The 22,439-nt window shown below is 38.3% G+C and overlaps 1 protein-coding gene and 1 long non-coding RNA gene across 2 annotated transcripts in view; one reads left to right on the plus strand and one right to left on the minus strand.

The window, feature by feature from the left end:
* Positions 1-3,802, plus strand: part of LOC124260879 (UDP-GalNAc:beta-1,3-N-acetylgalactosaminyltransferase 2-like) — a 38,566-nt gene extending 34,764 nt beyond the window's left edge. The window contains exons 6-7 of the mRNA XM_046695202.1: positions 3,018-3,113; positions 3,741-3,802. Coding sequence (XP_046551158.1) covers positions 3,018-3,113; positions 3,741-3,770 — 126 coding nt within the window. The 3' untranslated portion in view covers positions 3,771-3,802. The remainder of the gene's footprint in view (positions 1-3,017; positions 3,114-3,740) is intronic.
* A 3,863-nt stretch (positions 3,803-7,665) lies between these two features.
* Positions 7,666-9,490, minus strand: LOC124260886. Its single transcript, XR_006894201.1, has 3 exons — positions 9,349-9,490; positions 8,748-8,753; positions 7,666-7,677 (listed from the first exon to the last, which is right to left on the minus strand). It is a non-coding gene; the product is annotated as an uncharacterized LOC124260886 (long non-coding RNA).
* Positions 9,491-22,439: the final 12,949 nt, after the last annotated feature.

Here is a 22,439-nt window from a genome sequence, read left to right on the forward strand (position 1 = left end):
AGTTTTACTCTGAGAAATGGAAAACTTACAGAAAGTAATGTTTGTGGTCTTTCATGTTTTGAAGTTGAAATAGAAGCAAAATGTTTGTAATGTAGATAAGTACATTTTTAAAATTGAGCCAAGGATTGAAATAGGAAAGAAATAGGTTGTTATGTTAGGTTTTTCAAAAGCATGGCTGTGATTAACTGTATATTTAAACTTTCTCAGACTGTAAATGGTGACATATTTTAATTATTTTGATTTGAACAGCTTTGGTATAAATGTCTTTGATAAAGTTTTAATGCATAAGTGCACCATGTCTTCAATTTATTAAGTGCATAGTGCATTCATCTCAACAAGACATCAACCAAAACAGTAATAGGATTGTAGCAAAAATTCCAACCTACTCCCTTTAAATGTAAGTTTGATGTTATTGTTCTTTGATCAAACTTATGTTGTTTGCAAGAAGGAGAAAGAGCCAGCTCAATATCCCAATATGTGACAAGATAATGAAGTTGCTTCTGTAAGCATGTGAAGCTGGAACAGCAACATGATACATCCTACCGACAAATAATTGAACTGAGGAAATGATAGTGGAAATTATAGTAATGACGATCAATGTGTTATAAATGAATTTTGGGTGTGTAGGTCAATATCTGGTGTGTCCATCATATGTAGCTATGCATGTATACATATCAGGAAGATATCAGTTATGAACGAAGACGTATCTTCGTAAAGGACTTTACTGGCACATAGTGTTCTGCAAGGATCTGTCTTAGGTCCAGTTTTGTTCTTTCTGTATGCCTCACCTATTGGAGACCTCACTAGGAACCATGGATTAGGATAGCATCTATAAACAGATGATACTCAAATGTATCTGGCTTTCAGGCCTAACACTGGAAATGCAGTTCAACAAACATTCTCAACAGTAACCAATATTTTGTCCAGCACTGGTTCATGGATGGCCAACAATTACCTCAAACTGCCTTTCTGGTAATAGCCTCAAAACATGCAAGAAACCTTTGAGTCATGTTTGACAAGTATGTGAGCCAAGAGTCAAGAGTCAGTCTTGTCTGAAAACATCTTTTTTAGTTATCAGAAATAACGGCAGCTGCCATGGTTGCATGAACAAGTATGAACACATCACACCTCAGCTCGAGGAACTTAACTGGCTGCCCATGAATCTTAGAATTTATTTGAAGATCCTAACACTGATTGTTAAGGCAAAGCATGGACTGGCTTCATCATGCATGACAAGATTTGCCTTCCTGTTGTTGAGACCCGTGAAGATCCGGGGTAGAATAGGTCTTCAGCAACGCATGCTTGCCACATAGGCGACTATGCTTGTTGTAAGAGGCAACTAACAGGATCGGGTGGTCAGACTCGCTGACTTGGTTGACACATGTCATCGGTTCCCAATTCGCAGATCGATGCTCATGCTGTTGATCACTGGATTGTCTGGTCCAGACTCGATTGTTTACAGACCTCTGCCATATAGCTGGATTATTGCTGAGTGCAGCGTAAAACTAAACTCACTCACTCACTCACTCACTCACTCACTCACTCACTCCTGTTGTTGATAACAAGAGCAGATTTCAATCTATGGCATTACAGGTAATATGTGCTTTTTTCATGAAGCTACTCACAGGTCTCATTGCAACCCAACCTCCTTGATCCCACAGATGAGGCACTGCACCGAGGTGCCAACATTCAGGCAACTGGGGATATTGATGGTCTTGAACGTGCCAATCAACATCAACAGAACTCAAATAGAACCAGACCAAGATAGTGTAGTGCTACAACTGGCAATGCAAGGTTGCTTCCCCTAGCTAAACAGGATATCAGATTTGCCCCAGTTATGATCATTGACTTGTCAGCACCATGCTATTAGCTCCACCAAAGTGGACAGCATCTACACCTGTGTCTTCTTGGGCTTCCCCCAACATGAGGCAGACACACCATGATAAATATATAACACACAGACTGTTACAGCAGTTGTAACCCATCTCACTGCCATTGTAGTCTAAGATGAACCCGTGCAACAACAGCCATGGATTTCTCCACCACCGCTTTTTATTGTACAGTATAGAAATGAATTGTCTGTCTGTTTGACTGTCTCTTTTTCCGTCTGTTGGTCTGTCTCTATCACTTTGTTTGTGTCTGTGCAACTTTCTGTTATTTTATCCATCTGTTCTTCTGGATAGGTGAGGAGCATTTTGTCAGAGTGTTTATCTCAAATGTCAGAAGTCTTTTATTTTGGGTTGTTATGACCGCCATTGTCTTCCGTTCAGTTGAGTCCCAGACATGTCTATACATGATCTGTGAAGGAGCCCAGCAATGTTAGACATAGCTGACACTGTGTATCTGAATGATTGATGGCTAGTTATTGTTCTTGGGTCGATGGGCAAAGGGCATGTTTGTCAGACTGTAGATCATGGCAGCACTTATAGGTTATCCACATGTGTTCAACTTGTGAAATACCTTGAAGGTTGTCATTAAGCACTTTCCTTTGGTATCCAGATGTACAGTATCATGTAACTTGAAAGACATGATCACAGATTACCCATTTTGTAATATATTAAGGTGTTAGAACAGAACATTCCTTATTGGCTAATATAGCAAATGTAAATGTTTATGTGAAATCAAAGTTTCTGGTATTTTTTATATCATACTTTTAGCCCAATCCAGAATGTCCGGCGTCCATTTTAGAGTTTGTTACAGACATGCTTGGGTGTTACAAAGCCAATTCCATGCATCAGGAGGTCGAACCAAGTGACTTTGTTCTTTATATGTTGTCATACTTCTGGCATTGTTCTAATGTTAGTCACTGATCCAAGACCCAGGCAAACTTATTTTGTAGGACTGTAGTCTGGAATTATGTGTTGTGGGTTTGTTTCTTTTAGATCCAATATCTACCTGAATGTAATGATGACAGGGTAGCCCAGTGGTTCAGGTGTTTGCTTGTGAAGTTAACTTGAAAAGGAATTGTAGAGAATAGTCAATGGTCACACATCACCAAATATCTGTTTGCTCTTCAGGAGGAACTTGTGACTGTTGTCTTCAACAGAATGGATCCTGGTATAGAATACCAAGGCTACAGGTACCAGCCCATACAGCCCATTCTTCTCCCAAAGGTAGGCCATGTTTCATTTTTCCTGCATCACCTTGACATCTTTTACATTTCTGCATATTGAACACAGACACAGTGGGCATAGTACACTGTGAATATTTACACATCACAGAGAAGACATAAGAACTGCTTCCATGGTTTCATAGAGACAGTGTCTGCCAGAGAATGAAAGTTTGGCTTGTTCCCCATCTGTGTTGTATGTCCCTGGTGCTCAACAAAAAGGGTATAACACAAGGACTTGTCAGCTTGGACTGAGTAGGGTATACATTTTGAACTGTGCAGGATATCTCAGCAAGCTAGCACTATAAAAATAGGATTAGTCCAGATTAGTACATGCAGCCACTAGGGGTAAAGCGGTATACTATGATATTAGTCGAACCGTGGTATTTTGCCTTTGGTTCAGTATACCGTAATGCAATCCAAACATTTGGTGTTTTCGTACCATCAATTTATTCACCTTTTTAAAATCTTTTCTAAAATGTCTAGAAATCATATCACCTTGTCAAAATCTGTGCATTGCTTTGCTTGACAGCCACTATTTTCTGTGAGTAAGTTCTCATATATCGAACTGAAGTGGACTGAACCGAAGGCCTTGTACCTTGGTTAGAGCATACTGTTTCACCTCTTGCAGCCACACACACATCTACAGATTGCTGTATGAGTCTGTGCTGAACCATCGAGTCAACACCCCTGAATATGGGTCTTAGCATCTTTCCAGTAGATGTTAGTGCCGCCATATGGATAATTCTTAGCTTAGCAAACTATACCAAACATAATGTTTCTACATTTGGCCTTTGACAACCTGGCTTAAGTTACAAACTGCTATATAACTGCAATAAACTTGAATGCAACGTTAAACCCTATTTCATCTTACTTCACCTGAAGACACATTGCAACTATGGAGGTGTCAGTGAACAGTGCCTGTACATTGTGATAGAAGGGCACTGCTCTGCGAGTGAATCGCGGTTTCAGTCACACACAGTATATATCCGAGCTCAACCACACACACTATAATGTTTGGAAGGGTTTGCTACACACCTAATAGTTCACTGTTTGTCATGATGCAAGGAGACAAATTGCATTACAGTGCAAACACTTATACCATTTATGCTTGAAGAGCCTTAATGGCGCGCTGTCAGACAATGATAAGAGATTCCTGGCATGGCTTTCATGCTCTGCAAGCTATTTTGTTTAGAAGACAAAGCACAAGTGACAGATTGACAATGATTGTAGCCATCTTGTAATAAGCATAATGCCAGTGTCTATATTATGGGTGTTCAGAATTTTGTAAATACCAGAAGAATTTAGAACTTGCTTGGACTGGTGAAGAAGTTGGAAGAATATGCTCTGGAAGAATGCACTTTATCATGAAGGTAAGTTATTTTTGTTTTGCAAGTAAAACTGTTGACATGTTGATATATACTACTTAAGATGACTCCATCTCTAAGAAATGCTACAACATGATTAGGTTTTAGGATATGATATGATGAGTTTACAGGATATGATTAGGTTATTGGATATTATTAGGTTATAGGATATGACGAGTTTATAGGACATGATGAGGTTACAGGATTAATGTGGTTAGAGGATATGACGAGGTTACAGGATTAATGTGGTTAGAGGATATGATGAGGTTAGAGGATATGATGAGGTTACAGGATGAATATGGTTAGAGGATATGATAAGATTATAGGATATGATGAGGGTATAGGATATGATGAGGTTACAGGATTAATGTGGTTAGAGGATATGATGAGATTACAGGATTGATGAGGTTATAGGATATGATGAGATTACAGGATTGATGAGGTTAGAGGATATGATGAGGTTATAGGATATGATAAGGTTACAGGATTAATGTGGTTAGAGGATAGGATGAGGTTACAGGGTTGATGAGGTTAGAGGATATGATGAGATTATAGGATATGATGGGGTGAGAGGATATGATGAGGTTACAGGATTGATGAGGTTAGAGGATATGATGAGGTTATAGGATTAATGTGGTTAGAGAATATGATTAGATTACAGGTTTAATGTGGTTATAGGATGTGATGAGGTTACAGGATTAATGTGGTTAGAGAATATGATGAGGTTACAGGATTGATGAGGTTACAGGATATGATGAAGTTACAGGATATGATGAGATTACAGGATTAATGTGGTTAGAGGATATGATGAGGTTAGAGGATATGATGAGGTTACAGGATTGATGAGGTTACAGGATATGATGAGGTTATAGGATATGATGGAGTTAGAGGATATGATGAGATTACAGGATTGATGAGGTTATAGGATATGATGAGGTAATAGGATATGATGAGGTTACAGGATTAATGTGGTTAGAGGATACAATGAGATAATAGGATTAATGTGGTTAGAGGATATGATGAAGTTACAGGATTGATGAGGTTAGAGGATATGATGAGATTACAGGATTAATGTGGTTAGAGGATATGATGATATTACAGGATTGATGAGGTTATAGGATATGATGAGGTTATAGGATATGATGAGGGTACAGGATTAATATGGTTAGAGGATATGATGAGGTTATAGGATATGAGGTTATAGGATTAATGTGGTTAGAGGATATGATGAGATTATAAGGATATGATGAGATTACAGGATTGATGAGGTTAGAGGATATGACGAGGTTATTAGATATGATGAGGTTACAGGATTAATGTGGTTAGAGGATATGATGAGGTTACAGGGTTGATGAGGTTAGAGGATATGATGAGGTTATAGGATATGATGAGGGTACAGGATTAATATGGTTAGAGGATATGATGAGGTTATAGGATATGAGGTTATAGGATTAATGTGGTTAGAGGATATGATGAGATTATAGGATATGATGAGATTACAGGATTGATGAGGTTAGAGGATATGACGAGGTTATTAGATATGATGAGGTTACAGGATTAATGTGGTTAGAGGATATGATGAGGTTACAGGGTTGATGAGGTTAGAGGATATGATGAGGTTAGGGGATATGATGAGGTTACAGGATTGATAAGGTTACAGGATATGATGATGTTATAGGATATGACGAGGTTAGAGGATATGATGAGATTACAGGATTAATGTGGTTAGAGGATATGATGAGATTACAGGATTAATGAGGTTACAGGATTAATGTGGTTACATTATTGATGAGGTTACAGGATTGACGAGGTTACAGGATATGATGAGGTTATAGGATATGATAAGGTTACAGGATTAATGTGGTTAGAGGATAGGATGAGGTTACAGGGTTGATGAGGTTACAGGGTTGATGAGGTTAGAGGATATGATGAGATTATAGGATATGATGGGTGAGAGGATATGATGAGGTTACAGGATTGATGAGGTTAGAGGATATGATGAGGTTAGAGGATATGATGAGGTTACAGGATTAATGAGGTTACAGGATTAATGAGGTTACAGGATATGATGAGATTACAGGATATGATGAGATTACAGGATTAATGTGGATAGAGGATGTGATGAGATTACAGGATTAATGAGGTTACAGGATTGATGAGGTTACAGGATATGAGGTTACAGGATATGATGAGATTACAGGATTGATGGGGTTATAGGATATGATGATGTTACAGGATATGATGGGGTTATAGGATATGATGATGTTATAGTATACTATGAGGTTGCAGACTATGATGACACTACAGCATATGATGAGGTAAAAGGATACATAATGACAGAATTACTGAGGGACTGAGGAGACAAAGTTGCTACATAACAGTGGTTTGGAACTGTTTGGTATCAACAATCTCTACAAGCTGGAAGTGTGTTTATTGATGCTATAAGAGGCTAAAAGATATTTATCTGCAGTCATGGTTATTTTCATTGACATTATCTGTCAAATTTTATATTGCAAAATGTTGAAAACTAATATATATCCTAGACAGTATCTGATGTAAATATAAAGAAAAAACATACTTCATTGGTAAGATCTCTGCATCAAGAGTGGGTGATATGCAAAATTTCCAACCTCACAACAGGTAAGTGAAATGTGTTAATCAAGCCATTGATGATGAATATTACTTTTTATTTGTATGTCCTTCTTACTCCACTATCAGAAAAAATATCGTCCTGATTACAACATTACTGATCCAGGTATTGTGAAATCCTGACATCTGTTAAACTGTCCAGATAAATTAACAAAAAAAAACATGTCAATGTTTATATACCACGCATTGTTGTACAAAACAAATTTGTCAATTGAAAATTGTGTTACTTCTCTATATGTTCTATGTTAGTAAGTACCTGAATAAAGATTGACTGACATATTTTAAATCCTGCTATAGTCACCTATTAAATGCCCTTGGCCCTTACGATGTTTCCAATATGGTGACTCGTTATGCCAAATCAGTTTACTTCATTGTGATTTAAAAGAAATAAAAGCTACAGAGGATAACTTATCCCTTCTTGTTACCTTACAGAAGATATGGATATTTTGGGATTCTTGTATCACTGCAGTGCCCAATATGGTATACTGACGAAGTACAGAAACAAATATTTGAAAAATGAAATGTTTGCCACTTTCAGATGTTAAGATATTTCTTATGAGAAACAGTTGTATTTATCAGACAGCATTTGCTGCGAGCACACCTTATAAATCAACATATTTTGACATTACACATGAATGCAACCAGTGTGGGAGGGTTTAACGTTTATATAATCCTGTTTATCAGATTTACACTATCAGTGCTTAGAGCAACAGAATCCAGTTACGTAAGCAAGCGACAAAACTGAGAAACGAGGTGCGCCATCAAAATGAATGAAAACATGTCCTTAATAAGACTTGGATTTGTTGGGAGTATTGAATAGCTTAAGGCAGATGTCAGGAAACTTAAGGTTTCTTCTGGAACGAGAAGCCTCTTAAGGTTACCAAGGTTAACAGCGTCGGAAATATTTACGAAAGAAAGACTTTTTCTACGTCTTAAGAGAATAAACTCCATTGGTTTTTTTCTTTTTTTATGGAAGGATTATGTTTGCATTGTAGTTAATGATGTCCAGGAATGGCCTATCCTTGGTATCTTGTTTGTCATTCTGTTTGCCTTGGTATGTTCAGATGCAAAATAATATGTATACTTAATAGCCTCAGAGTTTCTTCAGACTTCAGGAGTCTATTAGCTCATCAGACCCCAACTGACAGCTAGCCCTTGTACAAGGCTACATGAGGAATATGTTTAACTATGGGAGTTCAGGTTGTCACACTACAACCATGGCTTTGTGCAAGGGAAGCTGTCAGATAAAATAGCCATGAAGATATGGGTTAGAATTGGCCTTCGGGCCGGTGAGGTAGCCTCATAGTTAAAGCGTTGGCTCGTCACGCCGAAGACCCGGGTTCGAATCCCCACATGGGCACAATGTGTGAAGCCCATTTCTGGTGTCCCCCCGCCGTGATGTTGCTGGAATATTGCTAAAAGCGGCGTAAAACCTAACTCAGTCAGTCAGTAGAATTGGCCTTCAGTAACCCATGCTTGTCGTAAGAGGCGACTAACAGGACTGGGTAGTCAGGCTCGCTGACTTGGTTGACATATGTCACCGTATCCCAATTGCATAGGTCGATTCTCATGCTGTGCATAGGTCAATGCTCACTCACTGGGTGATAAAACAATAGCTTTACAAAAACCTCATAAAGAAAAATATGTAAAAAGTGGAAGTAAAACCTTGCTTCAAGAAACATATGTTTGACTGAAATACTGAGGATGTAACATTACACATATAATGGCCTGCTATTTTGTAAAACAGGGGCCAAGTTATGAAAGCAGAATCAGTGATGGATTATTGTAGGTTCTGACATATGTAACCTTTAGCTCTATAGATGCCAAGGAGGACATTTGGTGACCAAAATGGATACCATACAGACAGCTGTATAATTATTATAGTTTAAATGCATTTTACATAAGGATGAATAGATCTGTTCAAAATTTATCATGCATATGATGTTTATTATTGGGGGACTACTCAGACACCAGTCGATATGGGTGACCTTGGCCTTATTTTCAAGGTCACCATGACACTTTGACCATATTTCAAACTCTTGTTAACACAATATCTCATGCACTTATGTACCCATTATCTTCAAAATTTGGTGACAGCCTACATTGGGGGATTACGCAGACACCAGTTGATTTGGGTGACCTTGACCTTATCTTCAAGGTCACCATGACACTTTGACCACTTTTCAAACTTATGTAAACACAATATCTCATAGAATGTTGCACCCAATTTTAGCCTCTGAGCTGAAGAATATATTGCTATTTCTTACAAATTTGATGTCAGGACTTAACATAACAGGTATCAGGGTAGGGTCGGGTAATAGGGGTGGGGTACCTGGGTAGAAACTTTGGACCTGTTCCAGCCCAAATACACACTGATACTGAAGTTAAAATATGCACCTGCATCTATACATTCAAATCTACTATATTCCTGAAATATCTTCAGAGTTGACCAAGTGACCATGACTAGAAACTACATCACACAAAAGTTAATCTTCTATGTGACCAAAAGATGAAAGCTAGTAAATATGTTATATTTCATTCTTATTTAGCGGCAGGGGACATTGCCATGTTAGTGGCAAACACTTGTGTTGGTGACTTTCAACTTTAGGTGGTTCAGCGTATGTATGGGACATAACATTTTGATTGAGATTTCGAAGGTCAAGCTAATACCTCATCTTATCTACGATGTTGGCTTATCTGTGGTCATACAGTAGTTTGATCAATAGAATTCAAAGGTTAAGATGTTGGGCTTGTGTGAAACTTATTGCTTTCTAATATGGTTGGAGCATTTCTAGAATGGAGATACCATAACTTGTGGATAATTGACTGGATTATTTGCAGAAGTAATTTGGTGTTTGTCTAGAGTATGAAATACCAATCATCTTTAGGAGACACTTATCTTGTTATTATCTTTCGATGAAATTATGTCAAATACTTTCTGCAATGTCACTAGTTGGAGGGCACATTTGTATCCTTTATTTGTCCAGGGATAGGACTACACATTCTGCTTGATATATGTATCTGTAAAACTACTGATAGTCTTCATATGTTATTATATTCATAATTTTATATTTTTATCATTAATTTGTAAACATAAAACTGTCTTTTGAAATATAAAATCATTAAGCAGATTAGAAATTCATAATGCAATTCTTCCATCTCTTAATGAATTGCATTTACACAAACAAAATATATGGAGCACTGCAAAGAAGTATTGTCAGTATCTGTGTGTAAAGTCACAGCACACGAAGCATTGTCGGTATCTGTGTGTAAAGTCACAGCACACGAAGCATTGTCAGTATCTCTGTGTAAAGTCACAGCACACGAAGCATTGTCAGTATCTGTGTGTAAAGTCACAGCACACGAAGCATTGTCAGTATCTCTGTGTAAAGTCACAGAACCGAAGCATTGTCAGTATCTCTGTGTAAAGTCACAGCACACGAAGCATTGTCAATATCTGTGTGTAAAGTCACAGCACACAAAGCATTGTCAGTATCTGTGTGTAAAGTCACAGCACACGAAGCATTGTCAATATCTGTGTGTAAAGTCACAGCACACAAAGCATTGTCAGTATCTGTGTGTAAAATCACAGCACACAAAGCATTGTCAATATCTGTGTGTAAAGTCACTGCACACAAAGCATTGTCAATATCTGTGTGTAAAGTCAATGCACACAAAGCATTGTCAGTATCTGTGTGTAAAGTCACAGCACCCGAAGCATTGTCAGTATATGTGTGTAAAGTAACAGCACACGAAGCATTGACAGTATCTGTGTGTAAAGTCACAGCACACAAAGCATTGTCAGTATCTGTGTGTAAAGTCACAGCACACGAAGCATTGTCAGTATCTGTGTGTAAAGTCACAGCACACGATGCATTGTCAGTATTGTGTGTAAAGTCACAGCACATGAATTATTGTCAGTAAGTGTGTGTAAAGTCACAGCACATGAAGCATTGTCAGTATCTGTGTGTAAAGTCACTGCACATGGAGCATTGTCAGTATCTGTGTGCAAAGTCACTGAACAAGAGGCATTGTCAGTATCTGTGTGTAAAGTCCCATCTCTCTTAAAGCTACTGAACAGCTCATGAATATATCTTTTCATAACAATTTATAACACAAAGAGAAAGTATGATTTAGAAATTTTACATATAACACATCGCTTTGATTATGTTAAAAGTAGACAGGTTTCTATGGCAATTTGAGTTTGCAATGGACAAAAGTACAGAGAAATGTGTGTTGGAAAGACCTGGAAAGGTCGTCAGTGTATTGGCACAATCAAACTTGTCGGTTCTCGCCAAATCTAAATATCCAACTTGTTTGGACATGCCCTCAAAAAAAAGTATAACATTTGAATGAGAGAATTCTAAAGACAAATATTGGATGAGAAAATTCGAAAAATAAATATTGCTATATGCCGAAGGTTATTGTTGCCAGAGAAGACAATTTTAAAAAAGTGATTTCAGATAAAAAAGCAGATTTCAATTTCATATCTAATGATCCGTTCAATACTTTTAATTGAATACAATTTTCAGTCTTAATGTTTGTGTCAACTCTTCAAATCAAACCCCCCTCACCCCAAAAGAAAAGGATGATTGATGCTCTTTAACAGGTATAAAGCGGGAAGCTGCTGGCCTGTTATGTACCAATTCATTATCTGTCTGTGCGTAATCTTGATTTAATGTTTTAATACACAATATGGTCAAGCATGTTCTTATGGAATCGATGTCATCAGTGTTAGCTGTTATCTGGTGACAGTTTACATTCCCTGTTGAAAATACTATGCCAATTGTCGATTTATTATCCTCATCAAAGCAGTCCCTTGAAACAACAAGTCAGTTTTGTGAATGCTTTGTCAATACGATTACACATGATAAATATGTTATGCTACCCTTTTTCATTACTGAGATTGAGCAGGTGATAGCATGATTGCTATTGATTAGGATTGTCAGCTGTGTTAATGTCTCCAAAGGATCAAACAGATATCCAACAACTGAAAAACCAATCATGTTAAAATCATGTAGCATGGTTTTGTCATAACTTGGGTGGAATGGCCTTTACTTCATATTTCCAAATAGACCATTCCAAGAGTGCTGGATGATATATATGTTTGTGACATGAAAGGAAAAACGTCCGGAAATTAGGAACATTGCCATGGTATTACTTTAACATGTGTCCATTTGATGAAGCCTTTGACTTGCATCAAATAGCCTTTGTCATCTATAGTAGACTTTATTTCTAGTTATATTTCTAGAAATGTCCTTTTGTTTTATGTGGGGCCAAATCTTCAAAAACATGACAGGATACAAGAAAATGCTTTCATTACGTAAATGATAAAACAGAGTGGAGTGACTTGATGAGTTTTGTTTTACAACACAGGAAGTGAGGAAACATTCCCTGCTGTGAAATGTTAGGCAATGGAGATTTGACCTCCCTGTTGACGGAAACATTCCAACCACCAACATCCGAGTTTTCAAGGTATTATTATCCTGAAATATTAGTGCTATTTCCATCCACAGGAAAAACTCATTCTAAAGAAGCACAGGTGTTTGGGTTCAATTATACCCTTGTATTAGGCCAGTAGGACCCTTGTTACAGGCAAATAAAGCCCTTGTATCAGACATTACGACCCTTGAATTATGGCAACAGGAACCTTGGATCAGGCCAAAAAGACCCTTGGATCACACCAGTAACATCCTTATATCAGGGCAGTTGAAACCTTGTATTAGGGCTGGAGGACCCTTGTATCAGGGCAGTAGGATCCTTGTATCAGGGCTGGAGGACCCTTGTATCAGGGTTGAAGTAGATAGCTGTAACTCACAATTATAATCAGCAACACGTCTTCCCCACCAAGTTCTGACTCACAGCTTTAACTTCGAAACTTTGTCCCAACCAAGTATTAACCAACAGCCGTAAGCTTCAACACTTCGTCCCACCAAGTATTAACCAACAGCCGTAAGCTTCAACACTTCTTCCCACCAAGTATGAACCAATACCTGTAACCTTCAACACGTCTTCCCACCAAGTATTAACCAACAGCCATAACCTTAAACACTTCATCCCACCAAGTATTAACCAACACCCATAAGCTCCAACACTTCTTCCCACCAAGTATTAACCAATACCTGTAACCTTCAACACGTCTTCCCACCAAGTATTAACCAACAGCCATAACCTTCAACACTTCCCACCAAGTAATAACCAACAGCCATAAGCTCCAACACTTCTTCCCACCAAGTATTAACCAACACCTGTAACCTTCAACACTTCTTCCCACCAAGTATTAACCAACAGCCATAACCTTCAACACGTTGTCCCACCAAGTATTACCCAACAGCCGTAAGCTTCAACACTTTTTCCCACCAAGTATTAACCAACAGCCGTAACCTTCAACACTTCTTCCCACCAAGTATTAACCTAAGCTCCAACACTTCTTCCCACCAAGTATTAAGCAACAGCCCTAAGCTTCAACACTTTGTCCCACCAATTGCAAGTATTAAGCAACAGCCGTAAGCTTCAACACTTCGTCCCACCAAGTATTAACCAACAGTCGTAAGCTTCAACATTTCTTCCACCAAGTATTAACCAACAGCCGTAAGCTTCAATTCTTTGTCCCACCAAGTATTAACCAACACCTGTAACCTTCAACACTATTTCCCATCAAGTATTAACCAACAGCCGTAAGCTTCAACACTTCTTCTCACCAAGTATTAACCAACAGCCGTGAGCTTCAACACTTCTTCCCACCAAGTATTGACCAACACCTGTAACCTTCAACACTTCTTCCCACCAAGTATTAACCAACAGCCGTAAGCTTCAACACCTCGTCCCACCAAGTATTAACCAACAGCCGTAAGCTTCAACACTTCGTCCCACCAAGTATGTTCCAACAGCCGTAAGCTTCAATACTTCTTCCCATCAAGTATGAACGAACACCTGTAACCTTTAACAATTCTTCCCACCAAGTATTAACCAACAGCCGTAAGCTCCAACTACTTATTCCCACCAAGTATTAACCAACAGCCATAAGTTTCAACACTTCGTCTGACCAAGTATTAACCCTCAGCCGTAAGCTTCAACACTTCTTCCCACCAAATATTAACCAACACCTGTAAGCTTCAACACTTCGTCCCACCAAGTATTAACCTAAGCTCCAACACTTCTTCCCACCAAGTATTAACCAACACCTGTAACCTTCAACACTTCTTTCCACCAAGTATTAACCAACAGCCATAACCTTCAACACTTCGTCCCACCAAGTATTAACCAACAGACGTAAGCTCCAACACTTCGTCCCACCAAGTATTAACCAACAGCCGTAAGCTTCAATACTTAGTCCCACCAAGTATTAACCAACAGCCATTACCTTCAACACTTTTTCCCACCAAGTATTGACCAACAGCCCTAACCTTCAACACTTTTTCCCACCAAGTATTGACCAACAGCCCTAACCTTCAACACTTTTTCCCACCAAGTATTGACCAACAGCCCTAACCTTCAACACTTTTTCCCACCAAGTATTGACCAACAGCCCTAACCTTCAACACTTTTTCCCACCAAGTATTGACCAACAGCCCTAACCTTCAACACTTTTTCCCACCAAGTATTAACCAACAGCCATTACCTTCATCACTTCTTCTCAACTCAGTCCTATTCCCTGAAGCACAATGCATCCTTGAACACATTTACTTATCATCAGGCTTCTATATCAATATGATTCTCAGAATATCCCAGTCTGGACTTTAATCATGAACAATACATCTTCATGATAGGTGTGTTGATATTCTAGGACTGCTTTCTTTGAACTTGCACCCTTCATCTTATTTACTTCAACAGCTGAAAGAAATGGTTTCTCTCAGAATATAACCGATCAAATGAGCCAGACAACCATTGTCATCACTGTTGTCACAAAGGAACAATCAGCTGTCTTAGTCTGAAGTACAATAGATTAGTTTTTATTTTGACTCTAAACAATACCCTTGTTAATGTATCAGCTCCACAAAGGACATTGTTCGGGAAGTGTTGTGTAAAGTATGTTATGTTGAAGTTCACTATCATAATGCACTTCCATTCACATACAGCTGTTGTACAGATCTGTCTAGTGCTGAAGTGGTGCCTTTTGATGATTTCTGATATTGGAAAATTCTGAACAACTTTATTCTTTTCTTCACTGAACTGAAGGGCCAAATTTCATTTCCGAGTTGCACCAGGCCAGGGGAAATGTCATCTTGTGGTGGATTTGATTATAGTCTTCTGCTATAACTTTGGGGACACACTACATGAAGCAAATGGTCATGCTTGCATTTATGATACTTTTTAGACTAAAATTATCTCATTAGCAAGCAATAAAGAATTGTAGAATCAGATGATGAAGACATTTTCAATATTTTTGTTTTTGTGCTCAGCTGACAAGCACAGTTGTTTAAGGGTACCAGTGAACACTTTCAGCTGTTGATTCTGTTTCAGAAATGCCAGTCAGACCACCATTGTGGTGAAACTGTACTAGGATGCCATGCACACATCGCCTCATAAAACAAGGTCACTTGAATGGAGTATGTGCAACACCTGAAATGTGATAATTACATCCTAGAGTTGACTTCCCGTACTTGAAATCATGGTTCAAAACTGAAAAAGATGTCATTTTGTTTTTACAACTCCAGCTGTTCTCTATCAAAGTTAATGAAACTGTTTTCAAAGGAAATCAAAACTAATTAGGTTTCACTTAACAGAATGTACAGCTTGCAACACCTGAGTTCTGTCACCAGTTGTAAGGAAAATGCTATTTTCAGTCTTGATGCAAATTAAAAGTGATTGTTTTCTGGCTAAATGACTGATAAATTACATTAGATTTTCTTTTGATCCTAGTTTGCAGTGCAACTATTAAGGAACCTGATTGGAAATATTAGCACCAATGGAACGGGGGCTTGATAACATTGTTACATTTAATCTTTGTTAATAGGACAAAAGCAAAACATTAAAGAAATCAAGAAAAACAAATTAAATTTTGTTTTGATGTATTAGATAATGATCTTCTTGAAGTGCTCGTCAAAAGCTTAAAATAACACGAAATGAATGATGTTAAAAAGACTGAAAGTCCCATTTGTATTTGAGAGAGAAAATTAAGGGAGGTGCAGCATTTCATAAATGCCACCAGACCCTATCATTTTGTCTTGAGGCTCAAGTTGACATTACGCAAGTGATGCAGGGAGCTTTGCCATTTGGAGCAGACGGACACAGGTTCAGATCCCATATAGTCCTGGTTAATTGGCTTGGTTTCAGATGATGAATGGGTGTTTTTGATGAGGTGATATTTGCACTGATCTACTTTGTTATTTTGTATTGCTGATGCTGTTTGGGAGTCCGCCTCGAGTGTTTAGTCTGTGTACATTGTGTTAGACCAGACAAGAACGTCATGGTAGGATGGCCAATGACATATATTTATCCACAGATGGATCTTCACTGTCATAATTCCTACTGATAGATCACTATTTGATTCCATCATACACATGATCAGTTATTCCTATAAATGGACCTTCTGCAAAAATGGATTTCAGTAGATGTGTTTTCACTGAAAGTTCTTTTCTGCAGAAATATCTTTCTTCATTCATGTATATTGTCACTGAAATTTCATTCCAACTGACATATTTTCTCTGAAATTTGATTCCTACTGGAATATTTTCACAGAAATGTCTTTCCTACTGACATAATTTCATTCCTATTAACATATTTTCTCTGGGGTGGAGGGGTAGCCTAGTGGTTAAAGCATTCGCTCGTCATGCCGAAGACCTGGGGTTTGATTCCCTACATGGGTACAATGTGTGAAACCCATTTCTGGTGTCCCCCACCATGATATTGCTGGAATATTGGTAAAAGCGGCGTAAAACCATACTCAGATACTCTGATAGTTCATTCCTATTTCTAAATCTTCACTGACATTTCAATCCAACGTAAATATCTTCTCAGAAACATCTTCTTGATGGTGTCAAATAATATTAAAACTTGTGTTTTTTTAATTAGGAAATAAAATGTTTGGAGGATTTTATGAATACACTAGGTGAGCGACAGTGTTTGTTAAATGTGTTGTTTTTTATTTGAAGAAAATGTACCACATGTAAGGGAAAACAAATGTATTCACAGCTCTGGATGAGAGAAACACTTAAACTGGAAGTCATTAAGGTAATCTGTAATGTTAGCACCGACAGGATAGTTTAATGTCTCCTTATTTCAAAGTGAGGGAAAGTGTTACTTCCTGTTAGAAATACATGTTGAAGGAGTGAACAACAACAAAATGTACTGATAAAGTAGGAATACTTATTTTCAATTTCATCACATTTTCTTTTCTTTTCTTATTCTTGAGTAGTCCCCGAGGTGTTTCTCTGATGACTTGAATGTGTGGCAGTCATGGGAAAGTTGACAGGGACTCCAGAATTTTTGTCGTGCTCTCAACTGTGATCCTTGTTGTACTTGAAATGGTTGTATTTCCACAGCTTGTATTTTTGTCACAGTCTGCTTTGTAAATATTATGTCTACGCAATATCTTTTCAGGAAAAACACTGGACAAAGAACTTTTGTACTGTGCATCCTCTCAGCATATATCTAAAACTGTTCAAGTTATTTTCATGAAACTGTTTACACCTGCATCTACACTCAATCATGTTGTGCCTTTTGACATTAAGAACTTTCAAATTTCATTATATTTGGTGTTCTCCTTGAAAAAAACATGTGCTTGTGATGGCTGGCTTGGGTGCCAGAGCATCCATCAAGAGCCATTCACTGCCATTATCAATCTTTATACACATTTTGAGAATGTAGTCTTGTCATTTGAATTTTAGATTCTACTCTGTTTTCAGGGAAGCAGTGTTAATAGAATAGATGGCAGGGTTGGACTATTGAACAGAATGGTCTGTGGATTTGAGTTGACGATAGATACCAAGCCTCCTTTCACGAAGCAACCTTTACTAAGGTTAACCTTGACTCCCGTTTTTTAACACTGCACTAAGGTTACCTTAGTGACTTACGATCACCTTAGTGCTTTGTGAAAGGAGGCCCTGAATGGTAGCTTGTCACACTATCCTAGTGACATAATTTGTGGATCATGGTGCCATCACTTGTATATATCTTGTTTGGGCCTGGTTATTTACAAGCTATGATTGTATAACTGGGATTTTGCTGAGTGCAGTATTGCCAGCATACACCTATAGATCAAGTGGTAAAGTAGAACTTGACCTTTGTTATTTCTATAATATTTGGTATTTGAATGAAAGCAGCATCAAACTTCCTGATCACTTAGTTCAGGCATCAGTTCTGACCAAATGGAAAACTAGGAAAGATATGAAATTTGGAAGCGCCCCACTCCCCCCAAACACACACACACACATCAACAAAGTCCTCTTGTTAGGCAGTTTAATATTTTATTGGCAAAGAAAACACTTCCTGACGAAAAATTAAACTTACGTAAAAGCTATCAGGAATTAAATGAAAATAACTTGGGATTTAAAGAACTAATATTTACCCAGTTTGGGTAAACATGGCTCTTATTTCAGTGGAGATTCCATCTGATTATGTCTGGACTAAGTTTAATCGAGGTCAAGTTCACCAGAGACAGCACAAACTGTGAAAAGACTGAAGCTTAGCACAACTGATTTCTGTTCACTTGATTAGGAGTTATTTTTTGGTACAAATTAATTCGTTTTTTGTTTATCATTATTTAGCTGCCATGCATGTGGAAAGTTAAGATTACAGTTAAGTATTTATTCATGTTTCCTAAACAACATTCTGGACTTCATATGTGATAAGTTTTTAGGTTTCTTTTTTTTTTTCAGACATTTGAATAAAGTTTTAAAACAGTGACAACTCCTTTTTCATATCGTAAAAAGTGTTATCTGTTTTCCTTCACCATAGTTTGGTGGTTACTGATACAGGGTGCCGTGATTCTTTCATTGTAGCACATTTATGGATACAAAGTGAACAATACATATTCTTCTCACAATATTATTTTGGTAGTATGTATTACTGAGTATTACAGAGATTCTATTCAGAGACTTCTTTACAGTGTGCAATTTATTTCTCTCAAAGCAGTTACCGAACAATTTATTTCTGTCATAACACCTTTTAACAGGACATCCAGCCAAAAATGTTTCAGATTTTTCTAAAAAAATCCAAGCTACTCACAATTGTTTATACATCCCCTTTAACTCAACTTAAACCTTTTGTACAATCCGTCAAACACATTATCTGATAATACAGCCCCTTATTAACACAATTTCTTCAACAGTCTGATAATACAGCCCCTATTAACCCAACAAATTTCTTCCCAACAGTCCCCAAAAGCTCAATCTTTTCTCTTTTTCATTCCTTAAAACCAGCCTACTCAAAATCTGTTGTTAAGCCCCTTCAACTCCACTAACACTTAATCTCATGTGAGGTCCCAGAAAACCAACTACAATCTATTGTTAAGCCCCTTCAGCTCAACTAACCAACTCTTAATCTCATGTGAGGTCCCAGAAAACCAGCCTACTCACAATCTATTGTTAAGCCCCTTCAACTCAACTAACCCCTAATCTCATGTGAGGTCCCAGAAAACCAGCCTACTCACAATCTATTGTTAAGCCCCTTCAACTCGACTAACCCTTAATCTCATGTGAGGTCCCAGAAAACCAGCCTACTCACAATCTATTGTCAACTAATCCCTAATCTCATGTGAGGTCCCAGAAAACCAGCCTACTCAAAATCTATTGTTAAGCCCCTTCAGCTCAACTAATCCCTAATCTCATGTGAGGTCCCAGAAAACCAGCCTACTCACAATCTATTGTTAAGCCCCTTCAACTCAACTAACCCCTAATCTCATGTGAGGTCCCAGAAAACCAGCCTACTCACAATCTATTGTTAAGCCCCTTCAACTCAACTAACCCCTAATCTCATGTGAGGTCCCAGAAAACCAGCCTACTCACTCATCTATTGTTAAGCCCCTTCAGCTCAACTAATCCCTAATCTCATGTGAGGTCCCAGAAAACCAGCCTCCACAGAAAAGCCAGCCCCTTCAGCTCAACTAACCCCTAATCTCATGTGAGGTCCCAGAAAACCAGCCTACTCACACCTATTGTTAAGCCCTTCAGCTCAACTAATCCCTAATCTCATGTGAGGTCCCAGAAAACCAGCCTACTCAAAATCTATTGTTAAGCCCCTTCAGCTCAACTAATCCCTAATCTCATGTGAGGTCCCAGAAAACCAGCCTACTCACAATCTATTGTTAAGCCCCTTCAACTCAACTAACCCCTAATCTCATGTGAGGTCCCAGAAAACCAGCCTACTCACAATCTATTGTATAGTGCTTTGTTGTGGATGAGGGAACTGTGTAATTAGTTCTAAGTGTATACTTCTTTATAGGAGTCTGCGTCTTTTACCACTGCACAAGTCCAGTAAAGTTGATTTTGGTCCAGTAAGCTCAACCATTAAAGTCTGTGATGTCAGACAAAACTTAACTGGAAACGATACAAAGCACATGTTCAGACAAATAGGCTCAAGGTTTATGCCCCAGACATACACTGAGGTCAGTGATGAAGACATGCAATCTTCATCTTCAGCCATGCCATTCATTCATTCTCACTGAGAAGTTTAAAACAGTGTCCATTAGGACTGATGATGAGCCATTAGGGTCCAAGCCTGTCCCAGATGATTCTGTGGAAAGAAAGTCTCTTTGTCAGCGTGTAGCAGGGCTGTGGGGTAGTTTTATGGTTCATGCCATGATGTTACTGGAATATTGGTAATAGCGGCGTTAAACTAAATTCACTCTCACTCACTCACTCACTCACTCACTCAAATTCCTCAGTGGGAGGTTGTGTTTTACTTAACAAAAATGAAAAGTTCAAAGTAACCCATGTAAACTATCCTGCTTGTGCTATAATGGCTGTATGTGCAGATATAAATGAATCTGGAATTTCTGTACCAACAAAAAACCGGGGGGATAACTTAATCAGAAGTAATGAAAGGATATACTTTCCCAGACTAACTTATCATGATTGTATTCCAGAAAGTTACACATGCTTGCAGAAATATCAGATACTTGGTACCCATTTGTCTTGAAGAACCAGCTCAATATACTTTAAAACACTGGAAGCCAACAAGGTTCATGGTTTGGCTCTGAACCCTCCTGCTTCTCCAAAGTGACATGGTATGGCTGCTTAATTTCCCTACCATGACAGGTGATTGACAAATGTTGACAAATTATTCATGTCCTCACTTCTATGCATTTTTTGTTTTAACAAAAGGAGGTTTACATCTGTGTTGATAAACAGCCTGTCAACAGTCATCACTGACACGAACCCCTTTTTCACTCTGGTCCTTTTGCTTCTTTGTATCTATCTCATGAAGCTGGTCGGCTGATCCATACTACCATCAATATGTCACTACCATCATACTACCATCAGTATGTCACTACCATCATACTACCATCAATGTGTCACTACCATCATACTACCATCAGTATGTCACTACCATCATACTACCATCAATATGTCACTACCATCATACTACCATCCATATGTCACTACCATCATACTACCATCAATATGGTAACACTCTTAATCTTCAGTTGGTAGTTTTAATGTTTCTAAGGGCCTCTAATGAAGTATCTTCATGTTCCATGTTTCAGCTTGTATTATCTGCGGCATGTTCAACATTCATTTTGACAGAATTTCACATGGAGCAAGAGGGATAACTCTGAACATCCTTCCTTGGCTATATTAATTGTGAAACATACATATTAACATTTGTATAGTGCCGATATCCAGCTCAGCTGCTCAAAGGCACTTTGTTTTTTCCCTAGATCACTGGATGTCAATATCAATGGCACGTCGTATTATCAATCTCAACTCACTGGGGAGCATACAACCCCTGCAGCCACCAGGCGCACCGAGCCAGTGTGGCATTCCCATCCTTACGAGGTACCCATGCACAGCTGGGTGGACTGGGAAACATAGTCACAATACTTGAACCTTACAGTTCACTTGATCCTCACACCTTAAAAAATATATCAACTTCAGACAAGTAGCATACCAATATTAGACGACCCGTGAAGGTCCGGGTTAGAATATTTTATCTTCAGTAACCCATGCTTGTCATAAGAGGCGACTAACGGGATCGGTTGGTCAGGCTCGCTGACTTGGTTGACACAATACATGTCTTCGGTTCCCAATTGCGCAGATCGATGGTCATGCTCACTGGATTGTCTGGTCCAGGCTCGATTATGTACAAACCGCCGTCATATACCTGTAATATTGCTGAGTGCGGCATAAAACTAAACTCACTCACTCACTCAC

Source organism: Haliotis rubra, unplaced genomic scaffold, assembly GCF_003918875.1.
Source record: "Haliotis rubra isolate DU_JTF1 unplaced genomic scaffold, ASM391887v1 Scf78, whole genome shotgun sequence".
NCBI classification, from domain to species: Eukaryota; Metazoa; Mollusca; class Gastropoda; order Lepetellida; family Haliotidae; genus Haliotis; species Haliotis rubra.